Source organism: Alligator mississippiensis, chromosome 4 (assembly GCF_030867095.1).
Source record: "Alligator mississippiensis isolate rAllMis1 chromosome 4, rAllMis1, whole genome shotgun sequence".
Classification (NCBI taxonomy): domain Eukaryota; kingdom Metazoa; phylum Chordata; order Crocodylia; family Alligatoridae; genus Alligator; species Alligator mississippiensis.
In genome coordinates this window covers 171,177,616-171,199,609 of record NC_081827.1, presented here as the reverse complement: position 1 = coordinate 171,199,609, position 21,994 = coordinate 171,177,616, and the positions used below count along the sequence as shown (strand labels likewise).

At 41.0% G+C, this 21,994-nt stretch overlaps 1 protein-coding gene across 4 annotated transcripts in view; it reads right to left on the bottom strand.

Annotated features, from left to right (window-relative positions):
• The window catches only part of KIAA2012 (KIAA2012 ortholog), a 105,260-nt gene extending 83,525 nt beyond the window's left edge, over positions 1–21,735 (bottom strand). For 3 of the 4 annotated variants that reach the window (XM_059727073.1, XM_059727075.1, XM_059727076.1), the window contains exons 1-4: positions 21,323–21,734; positions 16,121–16,405; positions 2,904–3,066; positions 1,491–1,649 (exon numbers count right to left, since the gene is read on the bottom strand). In XM_059727073.1, coding sequence (XP_059583056.1) covers positions 1,491–1,649; positions 2,904–3,066; positions 16,121–16,405; positions 21,323–21,409 — 694 coding nt within the window. In that variant the 5' untranslated portion in view covers positions 21,410–21,734. Of the gene's footprint in view, positions 1–1,490; positions 1,650–2,903; positions 3,067–16,120; positions 16,406–21,322 lie in introns of all 4 variants that reach the window. The other variant, XM_059727072.1, reaches the window with a different exon arrangement.
• Positions 21,736–21,994: the final 259 nt, after the last annotated feature.

Sequence of the window (21,994 nt, the reverse complement as noted above, 5' to 3'; positions counted from 1 at the left end):
CCTCCAAAATTGGGGTTTGTCTCTCAAGGGGAGAAGCTGATTTTCTTTGCCATAACTTCACTATATGGAGGTATAGAAGGACAGACACTGTGTGACCAGATGGCTGCTGGCTTCTCTGTCCATTCCCAGAAGCAGAATGGGGTGCAGTCAAGTGTTAACTCTTTCATAGCCACTCTCAAATTGCCACCAGTTTTTGGCAAATTTTATTCCATAACAAAGGTATGGGGAATATCTAGTACTAAGGTGGCAAACAAGCCCCAATAGTCCTAGAATAGTCCTGACAGAATAGTAATCACCATCAGGGCAAAGGAGAGACAGCTATGGATTGCTTAAGTATGTTAAAAGAGTATTCAGAAGGCTGATAATGAGATATAGAACTTTTCTTCTCTAAACCACTGATCTGAATCCAGACTGGGAAGTAATGAGTAAAAGTCCCTACCATATGAGGAGTTTTCAGTAACCTGTGTGAAATGACTTGTTAGGACGTTTATTGAAAGCTACCAAGCATGCCTGACAACAAATATTGACCTTGCTGATATGAATATAGAGGCCATTAACAATAAGGAAACAAGCATGAAGAATGCCCTACTCTCTCATTCCTACATCTGGCTCCTCATGGGCAGGGTTGAGCCATGTTTTTGCAGTTGCTTGTGCTGTAGCTGCTCATGCTTTGAATAAAGGCAGCTCCCTTCTCTTGAGACTCCCAGTTCATGCCTCTCTCAAGAAGCACTAGCTTCAATTTAAAAAGTTAACGTTTTAAAGAAGAGCTTCACATTTTCTGGGATATATCCAGTTGTGGCTCCACAATTAAAATTGACCATTGAACAAAAATCAGTTCAGGGGCTGACATAGCAAGGGGACTGACCCTGACATATTACAGTCTTTACTAATTTCAGTGGGACTTCAAGGTATTTAGTACCTATTTGGATCAGGCTTTAAATGAGTTTTGGAACCATTAGGGCAGGATTCAGAAGCGGGTCACCAGCACCACAGAATACCATGGAAGCAATGTTACATATGTCACAGTAATAACATGGTGCTTCCTCCTTCCTTTTATATAGTGAAATAAACATTAGAGACATGCCTGGGTTCTTGTAGCTGCAAATGTGTTATGACTGTCTTGGCACTAAAAAGAAGACTAAAGAAGTGAACTTTCAATGTATAGGTCCCTTAATTGTAAGCAAGGGTGTGCATGTAAGTCCTCCTTTCTCACTCCTGGTAGTACTGCTTAATCATTCCTTTATTTTATCTATGGATCTCATTGAAGGATTCAGTAGGTTTTGGTTCTGTTCTTAAAATTCTGATTATTAATCTTTGAAGTATATTTCTTCTATGAAAGCTCCTAGAAAAGAAACCTATCTCAAAGATGATCATTTTAACAAAAACATATTCCTTAAAAAAAGACTTCAATATTTACCTGATTTGCCTGGAGGCATACACTGATGCATAGAACCTAATATCTTCCCAAAGTAGTTAAAAAAATACATTACCTTCTACTGTATCTGGATGGGTATTTTGGTCTAGTTCTGCCCAGAAAGATGGGAACTTGGGCAGCAGGTGATATTCTTCAGGTATAGCTGACAAGTTCTGCTGTCTCTTTCTGCAATCTGGGAAATTCTCCTGAAGCAACAAAGGGTCCCTGATATAGCCTGAAATGTAAAAATCGCAGGGAAAAGATATCACCTGGCAGAGGACAAGAAATTATTTTAAATATATTGAGTAGAACTAATTAAAAATGAAGAATTTGAATGTAAGTTTTAATAGATTTTGAAAATGAGTTTTTCATCAATTTTTTTCACAAAAGGTGTTGGGTTTTTAATTTTTCTATTTCAGTTTGACGTTGTTTCTCTTTTTTCCTCTCCTGCTTTTCCTTTTCTCTTCTGCTTGTGAGAAAGGGGAAGAGGATAATTGAAGGGAGAGAAATCCCAATGAAGCAAAAACTAGAAAAAGTTAATTTTTCCATGTATTGTAAAATAAAATTTGATAAAATGAAAACTGCTAATGAAAATGTTCTTTTAAACAAAACTCCATTCTACCATAAATACTTTCATTTACACTCTCCTATAGCACATGGGCATAAGATCACTTTTTTTTTTAGAAAAACGTATCTGAAACAGTTTTTGATTTACAGGAATATTTAGCATCTAATACAGTCTAGTTCACACTCCAAGTTGATATATTGTGTATCAGCTATATATTAGATTATTCAAATATGTTTGGACTGAAGTGTTAAAAATACATATGGAGCTTGGATCTCTATCTATGGAAGGTAATATAAAATAAAGTCTAGATTAGAGTTTAGCCTAGACCAAGCTTGCAGATCTGTATCACCCTGCAGTGGTAACATTTAGTCTGGAAACTTCTGGATCCTGATCCAAACTTGTAGGTGTACTCTTTACGACCAAACCAACAGCCCCTAATTTGGAGGAAGCTGATACCCGAATCAAGATATAAATTTTGTAGTTTGGGTCCGGCTCAGTTTTGACAGGTTTGTCAAGCAAGGGGGAAGGGGAGTGAATTTTACAAGTCAGAACAAGAACATATGTTATTTTCTCATGTTACATATTATATGTTTTGAAGTTATGAGCACATCAGACCTTATTATTTAGTACACAACACAAGAGTTTGGACCTGATCCAACTCCTGTTGTTGTCAATGTATTTCCTTCCATCGTCTTCCAAGGAAGTTGAATCTGGCACTTAAAAGTTAAGTCCTTGATTTTAAAATAAGGTACATTCAAGACCTTATTTTAGATATTTATGCTATTTTCCTTTTGTTTAGCATTTAGGAAGATCTTTTCCTCTTCTTTCCAGGAGTAACAGAGTGAACTGAATCTGTTCAATCTCTGAATGGTTAGTTTAGAAATATTATAGTAGTTTTGTTTAACTTTAGGCACTACTGACCTGCACACTGGAGCCTGTATATTATGTTAGGATCCCAGGTTTCAGAGAGTTTGAAGAGGTACCTCTTGGCCGAATAGCCTGGGCGAATCTGTCGCTCAATCTGGTTATCTGGTTTGTTCAGGAAATGGAGGTATGGCTGACGAGCTGTCTCTCTGCGATCCTTCTGCAGTGATAACATGCAGGGCAAGACATGAGTTGCTTTAATTTTTAGATCTTCCTGAGGCTGATGAGTTGGAGTCAACAGATGCTAATCAAAACTTGAAAACTCCCCTGAAGATGCCTGAAGGCATAGTAGAACAGGCATCTCAAGTCAGTAGATTACATGGGGAAATCTTATTGTGGTGAATTTAAAGCAGTCAGGAGGCAAGGAGCAGGAGAAAATCTGGAAATCACTGCCTCACCACCCCCCAAATCTTGAAACAAAACTATTCAGAACAGTTTTTGCTAGCTAAAACTGAATAGGCTAAAAAGAATCTGTCCAACAAATAAGTGTTGCTCACTGGGCACATCTACATGGGATGCTAACTGCGTTGTAGCCTAATAACACTGTGCAGTAGTGTCTCACAGCATGGACATTGCTAATACGCAGTTGCACAGTGTTATTAGGCTACTATGCAGTAGTATCAATAAAAAAATGTTCGCCAAGACTACTGTACAGTAAATCTGGTTATTGTGCATTTATTTAGTACTTGATTATACAAGTACTAAATTAAATGTGAAGTAACCACTGCACATTATTGAATGAGTAGACCCACCCACTGGAAATGGGTAAACTAATCCTGCTTTTTGATGTTCATAGATTCCTATTGATTTCACAGACAGCAGGACAAGGCTTTGGATTTTTTTTTTAAATCTCTCACTAGCTACTGGAGGAAAAAAGATTGCATCAAATACAAGAGAAACAAAAAGGACCTGAACCTTAACCCAGGTGCTCAACCAAACTCAAGCTTTGATGGTATTTTGAAACTTGAAAAATGTAACTAACTTTTTAGTCCTTTCTAATTTTAGCACTCCTTTCTACTGCTTGATATTCTCTGAGGCTATGTCAGTATGCATAATGTAGCATAGTATAGAGCTACCTGAGTTGGCTCTAAATGAACCAGCTCAGCTACTGAAAGAGCCCAGCCACTCTGGAGCTCTGCCTGGACTTATTTATCCTGCTGAGAAGAATAATTTACCCTGAAAGCCTTAGGCTAATGCAGTTAGACCCTTTTCAGTACCCAAACTGGCTCATTTAGAGTTAGCTTGGGTATCTCTGTATTGAGCTGTGTACACATACCCTCGTGATGTAAGCATAACTGCCACACTGTAATATACTGTAAGAAATGCAGTTATTCACATATTTCCAATTTACACAAACTTACAAACTACCTGAAACTTCAGCAGAAATGTGTGTTTTCATGGGACTTCCAACCCAACTTACATTTGTTTGTATTTGATGGGACATCTAATGCTATAGGGAGTCATGTATGGGTTTGAATGAATGAGAAGTTTGGTCTTATGGTATTTCAATGATTAGAAAGTGGAAATACTAAGAGGAGATTCTAACTTAGGTTATTTTAGCCCAATAAATGGCTTTCTGAGCAGAAAAAAAGACCATTAAAACCTTAAATGCAAGTACAAAGGTATTTTGGCTTGTGAGTTCATTTAAAGACCCCAACATTTTGTTTTATTCAGCTTCCTGTAGAAACAGTCACAGCTGCATTCCCTTTTAAAGGTGATTATTCAGGTAGCTTGTCCTTTCTTCCTTCTACCATAATGCAAAGCTTACAGAGAAACTTCAGTGACTCTGACCTAAAAAATATGTAAGAAAAAGCACATGTAGCCACTGCTATATCATTAACCCCTTCACTGGACTTCAAGAACCATTTTGCAATAATCAAATCTGGTTAAGTCAAAATGAAAGGGTATTTAAAAATACTTTTGTTAATTAAAGTCCCTATGTGCCATTTAGATTAAATATAATGAAACCATTGTTTACTATCAAATAGATACTGATTGTTTAAAACATCTCAATATATGCAGGCCATACATAATACTGAGCTGTCCTGTCATTTGCGAAATCCATGTTTAATTTTTAACTCCATTTCTGTTTTTCTAGAAAAAAATGCCATACTCCCAAAGTTGCTAAACTTACATTCTCACTGACATCCTGTCACACAATTTTAGCTTCTCTCATTCTTGTTTTCCTGATCTCCTACTATTTCCTTTTTTGCAGACCACTCTCTTTTACCTCTTTCACACTCTTTTTTACCTTGTATTCTACCACTGTGAATGGTAGAATACACCTTTGGCCTTTTTTCCCCCTGCTTTCTTTCCCCTCCCTTCCATACTTTACCTTTTGTCTTTCTAATGTCTACCTATTTACATTTTGACTGACATCCTACCACACTTTTAGCTTCTCTCATTCCTTGGAGTCTCAGAACACCAGCCTCTCCCTATGCCTGAAGAAGAGTGACTGCACCCAAAAGCTTGCTAAGAACCTTTTTTCCAACTACTCAGTTGGTCTAACAAAAGATATCACATCTACTCAAAGAACCTTGCCTGCCTATACTCCCTAAATCTATTTTAAGACAGAGGGATTTGGCTTCAGTGTGTTATAGTTCAGTGTAGTGAGGTTGTCAAATATCATGGTGTCAAAATACCACAGTCCAATATCACATTAGGATGCTGCAGCAACCCTGAAAACAATTTTGTGATCTCTTTATGACTTATGAGCACAAAGTACCTGAGGAGGTGCCATGCTTAGTCTCTGATTAGTGATTAGGCAGGGAAGATGCTCTTCCTTTTTCTACCTTAATCACTCTGATTAGCTAAGAAGCACCACCATGAGGCCTATTGTTTCTCCTGAGGTGGAAAGATCTGGTTACTCCACATCACACCAGGAAGGAGTGCGAAGTGGAAGAAATGAAAATTGGAGCAGCTCTGCAATAGCAGCTCTGTAGCAGATAGTCATCTTGTAATATAAACACTAAGGATACAATTCTGGTCCTTTGAAGTCAATGGCAAAAATTGAATAATTAAGGAATTGTAAACAAAACAAAAAGTAGCATTATGACCTTTTATAAGTCTATGGTGGGTACACCTTGACTACTGTGCCAGTTTTGGTCCCCACACCTCAAAAAGAATATAGAAGAATTAGAAAATGTACAAAGTAGGGCAACAAAGATGATCAGGGCACCCATATGAAGACTAAGGAGGTTAGGACTTTTAGCTTAGAAAAGAGAAGCTTGAGGGAGGACATGATAGAGGTTTACAAAATATTAAATGGTTCAGAAAAAGTAAATAAGGATTCATTATTTATTCTCTCGTGATACTAGAAATAAAGGACATATAATGAAACTATTAGGTTATAGGTTTAAAATGACAAAAGGAAGTTTTTTTTCACACAGCATGTAATTAAGTTGTAAAACTCATTGCCACAAAATGTTGTGGAGATTGGTAACTTAACCCAGTTCAAAAGGAGATGACACCAATTCTTGGAGGGAAAGTCTATCTGTATATATTGAATATAGTAGATAGAGGTGCAACCTCTGGATCAGAATTGCCTCGACTGCTGAATTCTGGACATGCACTTTTCACTCTCTCCTTCAGCATCCATTCCCTACCGCTGTGTGAGACAGGATACCAGCTAGATGTAGCAGTGGTCTTTTCTAATATGCTTATGTTCTCTTCTTTTGGCTTCAACAAAGCTGGGATTCTAATTATGTTGATATTTTAGAATAAATAATTTAATTGATTTATTATTAATTTTAAGGTAAATTAAATGGAAGTTAGGGATCTTAGTTTAAGGTATAAACATGGATACCATAACAATTAGCACATTAAAATACCTATGTACATAGCTATCGATTTAGCAGTCAGAGGGCACATCTACAGATGCTATTAATGCACTATGAACCTACTGCACAGTAAAATAAGACACAGTAAGCTTTCCCCTGCAGCTTGTCTACACATGGGCCTGAGATGTTCAGTGCAGTGCTACTCCTGCTTTGTTCTGCCACCCTACAGCAGCCAGGGGGAGCTCTAGGCTCCCCCAGGTGCCAGCCCCAAGCTGGCGGAGGGCACCAGAGTCAGGCCTAGGCTCCAGAGGGTGGGGGGAGATGTTCCATCTCCAGGGCAGCTTCCTCCCAACCCCGTACCCTGACTGACTGATTGGGGCACAGGGCGGGGAAACTGTCCCCTCCCCCAGCAGCTCTTCCAAGCCCTGTGCCCTGATCATAGGATGGTTACAAAGAGGAAGGAGCTAGACTGTTCTCAGCGGTGGCAGATGACAGAACAAGGAGCAATGATCTCAAGTTGCAGGAAGGGAGGTTTAGTTTGGATATTAGGCAAATCTGTCACTACGAGGGTGGAATGGGCTACCTAGAGAGACTGTGGAATCTCTGTTCTTGAAGGTTTTTAAGGCCCAGTTCAACAAAGCCCTGGCTGGAATGATCTAGTTGGAGATGGTCCTGCTTTGAGAAGGGGGCTGGAATAGATGACCTCCTGAGGTTCCTTCCAACCCTAATTTTCTGTGATTCTATGAAAATAATAAGCAAGTAAATATAGTTCTTTGTAATATGCTCAGAGGAAAAGTGAAAATATGGGGGAGAAACGGGGGAATATGTTAATGAATGAATGAAAACACAGATATTTGGTAAGATGAGAACACAACATACTATTGCTTTTCTAGGCATAGTCATTGCAATTTAACTAGAGTATATCAGAAACTCCACTTCCCTTCAAAGCCCTGCTTTAGGCTGAAAGGCTGGGGTTTTTTTGGAAAACTAGGATGGCATTAACTTTGTCCATGAACTCAGCAGAGCCTTGGGTCCCCAAGTACTCCTGAACTGCAAAGAAGCAATTCATCAGATTTGAGATATTATAAAAACTGTGATAGAAGCTGAAAAAGGAGATATCCACAACTAAGACCTCTGTCCTTCTCTCTTTTGAAGGCAATGGCTAAACTCCCATTGACTTCAGAGGGCAAGATTGGCCTTAAATTCAGAAGAACTGGCTACTCTAATAGTGTGATAGCAAAACATGCTAGTTAGTCAAAGTTGATAGTTGACTTCATTTCTTCATTTTCACTTCACTGAGTTATTGGCACATAGAGTAGTCTATTAAGAAAACTGCCAAATGCTTCATATAATAGTAGGCAGGTTGAGACCTGTCTGTTCTTTGGCACCATAGCTAGTTCCAATATGTGATCACTCTGTTCCTAGGTCCTTGTGCACACACTTCTCCTCAAGACTGCTTGTGCAGGCATTTCTTCTACCAATCATAATGAAGCCAGGAAAAGGAACAGCATCACTTTTTTCTTCTTCTTCTGTAGGTTACCTCCACTCCATACCAATACCTCCACCATAGCAATGAAGTTTGGCACCCAGGGCAAAGCCCTCAGTGGCAGCCCACCCCCGCCCCGTGCACAGATCTGGGGGACAGATGTCTCCCCCATGCTTGCCTGGGAGTGCACACAGTGGCGGGAGCTGCCCTCTGCTGTCCCCACAGCCCCCCAGTGAGCCACTCATGGCTCTGTCCTGTGCCCCACCCCAACTGGGCAGTGCCTGTTGGCACACCTTCACTTTGATGCCCAGGGTGGTCACCCTGCTCACCGCCTCTTGCTACGGCATTGCTTCCACTCTTACTTAAACTTGAGGTTTTATTATTATCATTATTATAGAGTTGTCACAAGAATTCTTTGTGTGCCTCTGGCCCTTTAGAGGTCCTCCTTGTATTCCTTCCTGTATTATGTATCAGCTAATAATGCTGTTTTCAAACTGTATTTTGTAGCGGCATGCTTTTTGAACAAAGAGAATAAGACAGGCCTTCCTTTGAAGCCCCTCAGTCCTGTGTCCTTCAATGCCACCCCTAAATTGCACAGAGGGATTGATATAATGTTACATGAGGAACTCCCTTCCTCAGAGAAACAGAGTATAGGACCTCCGTGCTATCAGAGTCCTTTGCTGGGCAAAAACTCGCATGGAGGTCTCCTAGGTTGAGCATTAAACACAAGTTGCTGGCTATCTGTACCTTTCATATTCCTCTTCAACTTAGAGCAGAAAAAAACTTTATATTGTTGGAGGGTCACAACTGAACATTTTTCACTAATAGAATGTTGCTATAGCTGAGGATGGCACGAAGAGTTAATCACAGCCCAATTTCCTGGAGTCTCCTGCGGCCACATGATTTGTGAGTGCCTGAGCATACCCCTGCTCAATTCTAATTTTTTGTGGCAGTCAGTACATGATTTTGTGTGCTTGGTCACAGCAGTATTCATTTTCTGCTCTTTTAATCTTTGATGACTGTTGCACCTGGTTTCACTGATGTAGCTCATGTCACAGTAGGCAGTGATTTCCTATAAGATGTTTTGTCTTGACTCTAGAGGTGTGGAGTCATTATGGGATGGCCAATATTTATTAATGGCATCCCAGGGCTTTGTAAAGAGAAAGCTATATCATAGACTATTAGAATCAATTTAATCTATTCCAAAATGCCAGATGCATTAGGTAAGAGCAACCTAGAGTGTACCGATGTTTTCCTCATTAGTTCAGACTCGTTTGGAAGTTTACTGAGGGTTATTTCACTTTTTTATCCCTAAAAGATATTTTCACTCAGTCATACATGAGGGATCTGGATTACAGCTGATCTTCTCACATTAAGGCTACTACTGAAGTAGTGTTTATACACAGGGCCATAATCGGAAGCGAGCAAAATGTTCATTTCTTAATAAGAATGGATTAAATTTCCTGGGAATTTTCTAAATATCTAATGGGGCTTATCAGTATCTTGTGTCTAAGGCTACACTTTCATACTATATGCAAAGCAGTAGGATTAATGTTTTAACCGTAATTTTGGGGCTAGGGATCACAAGGGTTTTGAAAGTTCTTTGTAAAGAATACTTTGTATCTGAGATAATTTTAAGAAGACAAATTGCTTCATATTCCTTAAATCATCACTCTTGCTATTTATTCTGTGCTCTGTTGAGTATAGAAGAGTTGCAAGATTTGAGGTTTCTCCTCAGCTTTTATCTACTAAAGTTATTAAGCAATGGCATGTGTTTTATGGTTTTTTGTGTTGTGTATACAATGCACGTGACAGTTTTATAAATAATTGTGCAATAAGACTATAAGCTTTTGGGTGTATTTTCATTGTGTTTGTATAACTCCCAACAGAATGAAGATGATGCCTCTAGATGCTAATGTAATCTGAATAGTTAATAAGCGGGATTTATTAAAAATAAACTGTAGACATCCATGAGACAACTACTGGAGCTTCTAACATTTTTGCAAAATATTATTAATAATGATTTGACACTTTTTTTCTCACCAGTGTACTTGTAGTTAACTAAGTATGAATGGCTGTATACATTTGTTGTATAATTATAGTAGTTATCAACTGAAAACAGCATGTAATAGAGGACTGGATGGCAATCAAGACACTAGTAAATGGGATCTAAAATGTTTTTACCTGTAGGTTGCTGTTTCAAATCAGGATTAGATTAATAATTACTGGGAGTTTCCATAAATTGATGGTTGTTCAGGCATGTGTGTGTGAAATAAACTGGTGATCTTGGTCCAGTTCCTCCTAGGAGCTGACTTGAATGCTTATTGACAGACACAGAGTGGCCACACTTTGAATGGGAGTAAGCTCTACACTACTTTTTCCAAAGTTGTCCTTCATGTCCCATGGGTTTCTTGGATCTTTTGATATGCTGAGAATAATTTCAGGTTTATTTTTTAAACAACAACAGAAGTTTTAGGTTCATTACAAACTCAACCATGCAGATCTGGGCTGGTTGCATGGCTGAAAGGTTAATGATAGTGACTTTTTCTGGCCATGGCTGTTCCCACCACAACTACCTTGAGCTGCCCTTTGCAGTCCACAGAGTGAGTAGCCAAGGGTTCTCCAGGGGGAGCTCCTGGACTGATGCAGAGTTGGAGATTGGGCCAGCTGGGTTGTCATGAAGGATACTTAAATTTCTGTGAGCTCCCTTCTGCTTCCTTCACTTAGCTGCATGTGAGCTCTAATCATAAGGCAGGGGGAAGATTGCTTTTTTTCTGGTTAAGACACTGAATCAGGAATCAGGAAGTCTAGCTGTAATACTCAACTCTGCCAGTGACTCCACATGTGTCCTTGAGCTGGTCACTTCCTCTTTCCATGCCTCAATTCCTCATCTCTGAAAATGGAATAATCCTGGAATCATAGGGCTGTGGGGAATATCAAGGGACATCAAGCTCAACCCCCTGCACAGATTCAGGATTTTCTGTTCTTCAGCCTTCTTAGGTAGATGGCCATCTGGCCTCTTCTTGACTAGCTTCAGTGAAGGAGATTGTACAACTTCCCTAAGCAATTATATTTCCTGTCTGCCATCCATTATTGTTTCTTTTTCTACTTATCCTGTACTAAGCTCTTTGGGAGAAGAACAGTATGTGTGTATAGTGATTAGCACAAAGAGGCCCTGATCTTTTTCAGGCTTCTACATGCCATTTAAATAATAATAAACTCCAAAGGCAGGTAGGCAGAATATGAAGGATGACAAAAAGACCCTGGCCCTTCATGCATGTGCCCTCAGTACCCCTATATATACAAAAAGTGTCAGATTGTAAGATGCCCAAGGACTATTCTCATTCTTCTTTTCCAAAGCTCAAAGCCTATCCTCACACTTGCAGTTGATTGTTTGACAACAGTGTTGAGGCATACTACTAGTAAGGGAAGGGAGTTTGCACTACTGGGATGCGTCCAGATGAGCACTTATGTGCGTTTCCCCAGGGACAAATAGTAGTGGCACATAGTTGTGCCACTACTACTTGTTCCTGGGGAATGCCTGTGCATGCATGCTCTGGCATGTGGCAAGTTACCCCAGATGGAGTAGAAGAGGCAGTACCTGGGCTAGCCCCAACAGCCTTATCTAGAGTCCTGGGGGCCTCCCAGAGCTCTGGCAGTGGTGATCCACAGGGCTGTGCGAAATGGCATTGTTCCGTTTCGACTTGCGTTTCAACATTTCAACAGAACAGAGTTTTGAATTTTGTTTCAATTCAAAACTGCTCTTCTGTTTCGTTTTGTCAAAACAGTTTCATTGTTTCAACGTTGTTTTCACATTTCGCCCATGGGCTATAATGGGGAAGCTCAAAACAGCCTATAACTTTGTCATTTCTGGCCTGATTTGGATGAATCTTGCAGAATTGGTAGCCCCTTCTAAGGGCATGAAGCCTGCTAAGTTTCAAGGAGATAGGTGCAGGGGTTTCAGGGAAACTGCACCTCAAAGTCTTGAAAGCAAAGAACTCATGTCACGTGTACGTTAAGCCACAGTGGGCATCAAAACTGCAGGCCTGCTAGTCCCTGCTGAGGCCACGAAGCCTGGCAGCTTTCAAGGAGATAGGTGCAGGGGCTTCTGGGTTCTGGGGCCCTGCACCTCTGGCTGCTGACAGGCAAAACCTGTGACATGGGTGCTTGTGAGACTGTATCTGTCTTGAGGTACAGGGGGGTGAAAACTGCAGGCCTGTTAGGACCTGCTGTGGCCACAAAGCCTGCCAGCTGTCAAGGAAATAGGTGCAAGGGGAGTCTGGGTTCTGGGGCCCTACACCTCTAGCTGCTGACAGTCAAAACTCATGACATAGGTGGGTGACAGTGTGTGTGTGTGTTAAGGTGCACCTTCACTCAACTGACACCAAGGCAGAAAGCAGGGCAGTTCAGACAACGTTGCCTTTTATGCAGTTTTTCCATCCCTCCCCCAGAGCACTGGGGTTGAAAGGGACCTCAGGAAAGGATGACAGTCACTGGCCAGCTACACAGTCAATAATGAGACCACTCCTTCCCACCCCCCCTTACTCTAGTTTCTGTTTCCCTGCAGGCAAGCTCAGCTTGAGTTTCGAAACTCGAAATGTTTTGAAAATTTTGAAATGTTTTGACTTGCCTCATTTCATTTCAAAGCTATTTCAAAGCTCTCTGTTTCACTTCAATTTCACTGGTTCAAGCTCAAAACAAGTTGAAACAGCATCAAAGTAAAACTGCTGGTGAAATTTCGTACAGCCCTAGTGATCCAGTGATGCAGAGCCTGGCCGGCAGCTGGAGTGTAGTTCTGGCCGGCCAGGCTTTGGTTTTGGGTGGTGCATGCTGCCACCATGTGTGCCATCCCACTTTTTTCTGCTGCAAGTTTTTTTGACACTGGGATCTCCTGATAAAAAATCTTGCAGTGCTGCAAATTAGCAGTGTGGCAAATGCCTGCATGTGCTGCATGTACAGTTTGCAGTGCCACAGACGGGTCTGCAGTGCCACAAACCGCAGGTGTGCGCTTGTCTGGATGCGCCCCGGATGACTAAGATATACTCATATGGTGGATAAGCAGAAGGTTTCAAGGTTTCCAATGCTGTGTATTTGCTACTTCTCTGCGGGCAAGAAATTTGTGTTATTAGAAACACAATTTATTGTAAAATGAAAGAAAACAAAATAAATCTGTGAAAAAAGTAGAGGCTGGGGGAAAAAGTGCTCATGGGAAGGACTTGTGAATATGGGATCCAAACCACATATTGTGACAATGCCTTAGACTCTATGAAGTGGGTTTATCTGAAGTGTTTTATTTCCCAGTTAAGTGTCATATTCTGTCTTCTGAGACACATTTTCAAGAATTAATTGCTTGCCAAAGCTTGATTTTCAAAAGTACTGGAAATCATCATGTGCCATTGACCTTAGCTGGAAATGTGACTGTTCAGCACTTCTGAACATGAGGCCTGAATGGAACCTGAACAGTAACAGATGTGACAGCTGGAACTTTTGTGGTCGTCACTGCACTCCTGGCATGGAGAGACATGGACTATTGATCTATTATATGGATGCTGAATTTGTAACATATTGGGCTTGATCTTCAACTGAACCAAAGCAGCATCCAATGCAGCAGAAATGAAGTGTTTGGTAGCAGATAGAAAGTGTGCAGGAGGCTGTACAAAGTGGTGTCTCTGCTCATTCCTTCATACCATCCCTGACTCTAAGTTCATCCTCCCAGAATCTATTCAGCAAGTTTCCATCCACACCTTATGTACTTGTCTCTACAGAGGTACTCCTATAGCATTACCTGCAGAAAATAAACATGTTTGCCACTTAGTGAACTGAAAACTTTGGTGTATCAAGACACTGAATCAAACCTTTGGCTCCACTTTGCCCTTTTTTGCATTGCTCCAGAGCCACAGGGGAGTTGGCCTCCTGATGATTTCCTCCTGATGTTCTCCCCAGTACACAGGAGTTGCCAGGAGCTATAGAGCCTGGGTAGGAGTTCTATGTCCATGCAGGCCTTCTCCTCCAAGTTTAAAGAGGATTAGCCTAGTAAAGAGGACATGACAAGGAAGTCCCTTCACTCCACCAGTCCTCAGGTGCTGGAATAGCCTCCCAAGGCTACACGTGAAACCTACAGTGACCTCAGACAGTTCTAAGTCATGTCAAGGGCTGAACCAGCCTCTGACTAGCCTCAGGATCAGGGAACCACAAAGGTGGAATAGTCAGACTTACAGTTCTCTCTGCTGCACTGGATACTGCTCTGGTATAGCTGGCAATCAAGCTCACTATGGATCAACTCAGCATCCATAGAATAGATCCATGATCCACAACTCCCCATGCCAGAAGAGCAATGACTGGATTGTGACTAATCCAGGAGCAGAAGGGCAGAACTGAAGAGGAAAAGCTTCCCCCCTTAACTACATATACCTTGGAAACCTGCCTATACACAACCATGGAGCCTGCTCCAGTGAGCTGTAATTACATTGGAGCAGACTCAATTAATCGAATTACATTGGAGCATGGTTGAATGAGCTGGTTGAATGACATTAGTTCAAGTGCCCCCACTGCCATTTTGAAGTGCAGGAATGCTGATACATGAGACATTGTGTCACTTTAATTAAAGTGGATGTTGGAGCAGCTCTAATTAAAGCACTTCTCCACTTCCCCCCAAAGCACGTGTAAAAGTGCTGGTAGTTGCATAATTGAGGCCTAAGTATAAATCATTCAGTTTCCAATATTTAGCACTATAGCAGAGTACATGGAAAGCACATACTCAACCACTTCTTGGTTTAGCTTGGTCAGGTCTGACTCCTTTTCCAAGGAAAATACAAGTGGTATTTAAATCTTCATCAGAGAGCATGAAAATATACATTGGACGATGATCTCTGCTATCTGATCTTCACTTATTAATAAGCTGCGTTGTGAACAAAGTACGGTAATATAGCACGCGGGTGTTAAATTTGAAAACCTTGTCCATACATACAGCAATACATATTGCTGTATAGTTAGAATTTGTGCTATGAAAATTTTTATTTCCACAAGTTTGGGATGAGCTCACTACTTCATGAGCAGTGGAGCCTAGAGTGAATTACATAAGTTTCCCCAGACAAGTGGTAGTAGCAACTACATGGTGCATCATAGCACTCTGGCACTCTGTTTTTTTTTTATTGCCAGCTACTTGAAGTGTTTGTTCTTTTAAGAACATCTGTCTGTTTTTAACTCTTGAAGTAGCCTGTGTCAGTTACAACATAGAGATGTGTCATTGGCATGGGTATAACTTAGTGGTGTTTAAAAATCAGATTATAAAACTTTGAAATATACCATCTCTTGGGAAATACAAGTTTATGTAAAGTGGGATGAGAATGGCTAGCTGATGCTTTCTTTTCCAGTTCAAAGATGAAAAATGCCATCACTTTAGCATGGCACTGGAGTATTTTTTCCACAGAAAATTAATAGTGGATGTTTGCTCCTTGCTGAGGTTCTTAGACACCAACTCCTTGGATGAAATCCTGACTTCACTGATGTCAATGACAAAAACCTATTGATTTAATGGAACCAGGATTTCACCCTAGGCTGGCTTTAGGGAAAAGCCTGCCTCCTGTCCTGGATTACAGATGTATGCAGTAGTTGACCCTCTATGATTTGCCCAGACAGACCTCAGGAACACTTCAGCCCCATTTAATCCTCAAAACATGCACAAGTAAAAATATAAACCAATAGTTACATACATCAGTGACAGTTTAAGGGGAAGTGCAAAAGAATAAGGTAGGAATGTTGTTTGTAATATTGCCTGAATATAGAATCTGGTTTAATTCTACTGGCAGCTTTGTTTACTTCAGCCAAAAAATAGCAGTTACCAATTTATTGTCAGGACTCCTGGAGTCTAGAAGAACAGAATTAACTTTTTAAGGGACCTCATATAACTGAAGCTCTGGGATTGAAAGCATCATCTTTTATTCTCTTACCTGGTTGCCTCCATATGCCAAGATGGCTCTTGTCAGATCTTGGAGAGTGTGCAATTCTATCTGTAATTTCTTTCTTCTGTGCCTGTGGCCTTGTGGGCCCTTCCTCCCTCCTCTCTGTTTCCATGAGGGTTCAGCCAGATCTTCAGAATAGAGCACCAGTGCACCTGTTCTCGTGCTGTAGGTTTTCGGAAGATACAGACCCCAACCGTCCTTCATGACACTCCTCTCAGTCAGTGATTTGCTAACATGGCGATAACTTTCACAAGCCTTCCAGTTCAAATAGTCCTAGCAAAATAAATAAATAAATGAAAACGTAAGATGGACCCTGGAAGGGGGGAAAAGTCACAGATCTGGAGTTTAGAGTTTGTGGTATACCAAATATGCAGGAAATTATTCTTTGCTTACTGGCTTTCACTGCTGTGGCTGTATCTGATGTCACCAGAAAATGTATCAAATGTAGCTTTGTCTTCTGTACCTAAGAATTACTGCACTGCACAGCTAGGTTCTGAACTAATTACATTCTCAAATAATCCACTGATGTCAGGAAATTCTCCTGAAAACTTAGTGTTCACAGTGAGCCAAACCTTGAATGGCTTACAAAGGTTTTACTGAATTCTTACTCAGACAGAACTTTCTTTGATTTCATAGAGAATGTTCACTGGCTTCTCATTTCCTTTATGGGGATTTAAGAATGAGGCCCAGAGTCTTTCTTGATTCAGGTTAAAGGAGGTTCCCCTTCAGAAAAGTGTGGGGACATTTTAGGATATTTATCTTTAGGCTAGCAGATCTATTGGGCTGTAGGTTATGCTCAAATGATGGAAAACCTCACTTAAGACTGCTCAGACTGGAATCGACAAACACACTGCCAAATGTCCTGGATGAACTGTTAAGACTTCTCCATCTCTAACTTTTTGATTCACCACAAGACATTTTTCTTAGTGTTTATACAAAGTAAATAATTAAAGTGACAGTACAGTACAGGTTTCCCTCACTTTATATGGGCTTTGTATGTGCGAATTCGCTCTTATGCAATGACCCTTTTTATACCAAAAAATCATTATATGCAAGGTAAATTCACTCTTATGCAATCAGTGTGGTGGAAGCCCGCAGTCAGCTACTTTGTGCGGTGCATTGTGGGAGTGATGTGCACCAAAATATAGTCTCCTGTGTGGATCTGTGCTCCTTGCTCATTGTCTGTGACATGTATTTCTGTAGTTGCCATCCCCATTATGATAGTGCCCTGTGCTTGTGTGTACTATATGCTGTTGGTGAGTACCAAAATTATCTTGTAAAAGTGGTAGAAATGGGTCTGGGGGTCAGTACATTTGAGGTCTTGAAATGTATCCCTATTTGTTATATTGTAAAGTCGGTTCCTTTTATGTGAATTTGTGTCATGCACTGTTTTCCAGGAATGCATGTACAGCATAAAGCGAGGGCAACTTGTATGTAGTGTACTGAGAAAAGTGACAGATGTCTGATGATAAATTATGAAGCCTAAATTTTATTTATAAACTAAAGGTGTTGCAATGTGAAAGCTACTTTTTTGTTTCTTAACTTCTTTCCTTCCTTCTTGGCACATCTGCATATACATTAATGAGTTTTTCCTAATGCACATTAAATTTAGTACCTCCAATGTGAGGGCATCTATACACGAGTATGGAGGCTGCTCCGACACGATGGAATTCCAGTGTGTCTGAGCACACTTGATTGAGTCTGCTGGAGCATGGTAATTACCATGGCAGTGGGGGCACTTTAACTAAAGGTCCCCCCAAAAATGTCTTTTGTCTTCCTCTCTGTTACTGCAAGTAAGTCTTTACTGGTGGAATAGTAAAGCAAGAATTAGTTCCCTATATGTACTGTAGTAACTAGGCTAGGGACAGAAATTACACATAAACTGGCATAATCTGTAACACAACAGAAATTCAGTGCATGTAAACCACTTTCAAAATGGCTAAATCAGACTCAACTGATTTAGGTTAAATCGGTTTATTGAACTGCTGTTCCAGGTCCCCCCCCAGATTCAAGTTAACTCACAGTCCCACAGCATGCTTTGCACATCCCCGCCACCCCCATAGGGTGGGCGGACTAGCCTTGGTCCATACTGTCTGCTCCACCTGAGCAGGGAGGCGTGCTCTGGCCTGAGCCATTGCAGGCATGTGGCTGGATTTCCAGAATCAAAAGTGGATGTCTGTTCACTTGATTCCTGGTTCAATCTATACAGCTTAGATTAATCTGTAAAGATTGAACTGATTCAGCCTCCGGCTTTCTGACTACCTGTACTTAGCCTAGACGATGGTCTAATTTGGGGATTTCTTCAAGAATGGGTATCTCTCTTAAAAACATCCATTGGCTGTGTGGCAATGCAGACCGATATTCCAGAACAACAATTATGATCATCTTCACTGGAGGAATGTGTAAATGTTGTGAACACTGGATGTGTTTAAGTTGGCAGGCCCGGATGATCTTCATCCAAGAGTACTGAAGGAATTGGCCAGTGTCATAGCAGAGCCACTGGCATGGCTGTTTGAGCACTCTTGGTGCTTAGGTCAGGTCCCAGAGGACTGGAAAAGGACCAATGTGGTCCCTATTTTCAAGAAGGGGAGGAAGGAGGATCTGGGTAACTATAGACTGGTTAGTCTCACCTCTATCCTTGGGAAAACCTTTGAAAAAATTAAGGATTATATTTGTGGGAGTCCAGCAGGAAAAACAATGCTGAAGGGCAACCAGCATGGATTCATAGCAGGTAGATTCTGCCTTACTAACCTTGTTTCTTTTTTATGACCAGGTCACAAAATGCTTAGATGCAGGAATCAAGGCAGATGTCATCTACATGGATTTTAAGAAGGCCTTTGATACAATATCTCATCCTATTCTCACAGATAAACTGAGCAGCTGTGACGTAGATGATTACACAATCAGGTGGGTGGCAAATTGGCTTAGGGGTCACACCCAGAGAGTGGTGGTGGATGGGTCAGTATGACCTGGAAAGATGTGGGCAGTGGAGTCCCACAAGGCTGTCCTTGGCCCTGTGCTGTTCAATGTCTTCATCAGTGACTTGGATGAGGGTGTGGAAAGCACTCTGTCCAAATTCAGAGATGATACCAAATTATGGGGTAAAGTTAACACACTAGAGGGTAGGGAACAAATCCAGGTGAATCTGGACTGGTTGGAAAAGTGGGTGAAACAGAATAGGACGCAGTTCAACAAGGACAAATGCAACGTACTACATCTAGGGAGAAGGAATCACCAGCATGCTTACAGGCTGGGGGAGGACCTGCTCAGCAGCATGGCAATGGAAAGGGATCTTGGAGTCATTGTTGACATCAAGATGAACATGAGTTGTCAGTGTGACCAAGCGACCAGTAAAGCTAACTGCACTTCATCATGCACTAGCAGGTGCATGACAAACAGATCCAGTGAGGTGATACTTCCCCTCTATGCAGCACTGGTCAGGCCGCAGTTGGAGTACTGCATCCAGTCTTGGGCGCCACACTTCAAGAAGGATATGGACAACCTCAAGATGATTCAGAGGAGGACCACTCGTATGGTTTGGGGCCTGCAGGCAAAGCCCTATGAGGATAGACTGAGGGCCCTGGATCTCTTCAGCCTTTGGAAGAGAAAGCTAAGAGGTGATCTTCTGGCCACCTGCAAATTCATCAGAAAGGTAGAGGAGAGCAAGGTATAGGAGATGCTCTGTTTACCAGGGAATCCTTGGAGTAACTAGAAACAATGGCCACAAACTGACAGAGAGCAGATTTAGGTTAGACATCAGGAAGAACTTCTTTACAGTAAGAGTTGCCAGAATCTGAAATGGGCTTCCAACGGAGGTGGTGCTCTCCCCCACCTCAGGGTCTTTAAGAGGAGGCTAGACATGCACCTGGCTGGGATCATCTGACCCCAGCACTCTTTCCTGCCCAGGGCAGGGGGTCGGACTCGATGATCTGCTAAGGTCCCTTCTGGCCCAAACATCTGTAAATGTCCAGAAAATCTATGCTTTTCATTCTGAGATACTTCCCCAAGCATTCCGATCCTGCTGTGATGGATGCCCTTGAAAGCACAGGTAAGTTAGATAACAGGCTCAAGATTTCTATCCCTTAGCCTGCCACATATGGAAAACACTGTTTTATCAGAAGTCACAGGTCATTCAGGGAGACCTGGAACACAACCGTGTAGCCATTTATCCAGCAAAAACTTTGACTGGGGTAAAGTAAGGGTTTCCAAATCCTTCTCATAAGAACAGCATTCACATGATATTGTTGATGTAAAGCTACAGTTCCTTGCTTTGGCTCCAACTACAAACATTTTCATCAGTCAGTAATTACACTGAACACTTTACTGAAAGCATAAGAGTTCTTGATTTCCCTGGATTGTACAATAGCAATTTGAAATAGCAAGATCAAGTTATTCTACACAAATAATCTTATATAACGCACAGATAAGGTAATTTAATCAGACTCTATTCTGAGTCTCTCTGGTCCCAACTCTGCTGACAAAAAGAAATGAACTGATATAACTGAGAGGGGAGTTTGGGACAAATTTTGAGCCAAATCATACAGGTGTAAATCTAAAGTAACTCCACTCTACCATGTGAAATCAGAATATAGCCCCCGCTCTTTAAAAATAATTATCCAGTTGTAGTGGATCATGCCCAATTAATTCTGAAGTCCTGGAGCCATTTTGTTCACTACTACTGAAATATATATGCTTCCCATTACAAAAAGAGTGGTGCTCCTTATTAGCCTGTCTAAGTGCTCCTCATTGCTCTGGCATTGGTTTGGAATGTGCTATTTCTATATGCTACATAAAATATTATTTCAAATCAGTGTAGAAAAATTTAGCAATTATGATTTAAGCTCACAACTGCTCCATACAGATGCCAGAACTGTGTATACCCAGGAAACAACTCTTCTAAGAACTAAGAAACAAAGAAAATGAACAATAAGTATTTCCCATCCAATCTATTTCCTTGTTGGATTCTTTACAGAACCAAGAATCCTGGTTCAAGATTCTCCACTTTTAATTACAGCACACATGTGCCTCTTACATTACTATGGCAAATTTAATTTTAACTACTAATGAGCTCCTGAAAACAAAGGTGACTGAACAGTTACTTTTATAACAGTTAAAATGATAGAACAGAAAACAATTGTGCTGTAGAATCCTTAATAATTTGTTTGCCACATATTTGTAAATGTGACTCACCTCTGGTTCAAAATGCACCTCCAGTTTCTCCTGGGTTTTTTTGACCACCTGCCCAATACCACGGCTTAACAGCGAGAGATTAGGCATTTTTTGTTTGTGACTGAGCAACTTCAGTGACCTATCATCTTGCCTCTAAAATTGTAAATTTGTTTTCAGAGCAGTCAACCAGACAGTTTTGTAGACATGATCTTTGTTATGAAATATACTAAATCATAAATCAGCTTCTTATCAATGCACAACTCCAAATAGCAGAAGAGCCGGGTTAGGGTCCTGGAGTCCTGAATCTCCTTCACAGTTTTTAGTGGAAACAGTTACTTTTTCTCCTGCTTGTCCTGCGCACTTGTTCTTTCTGTTCTGGTTGCTTTGCAACATCTACTGATATGTGAAACACCACCATCCTTTTTACTGTGATCAGAGGTTGTTACTCGGTTGCTATGGCAGCAAAGGAAAGTTGCTTAAACTAGCAAGAGGGAGATAGTGTGAGAGAGCAGAGATTCAAAGGGCCAGGCTCAGGTTTCATTATTTGTTAACCCAATCTGACAGAGACAGACTGGTTAGTGCTGGAAGGGACCATTACCTGGGCCATTTTATATAATACTCATCACTCACATATTTGTGTATGTGTCCATGTACAACTCTGCTAACTTCATTTTTTGTGGTTTTCAGCTTTTT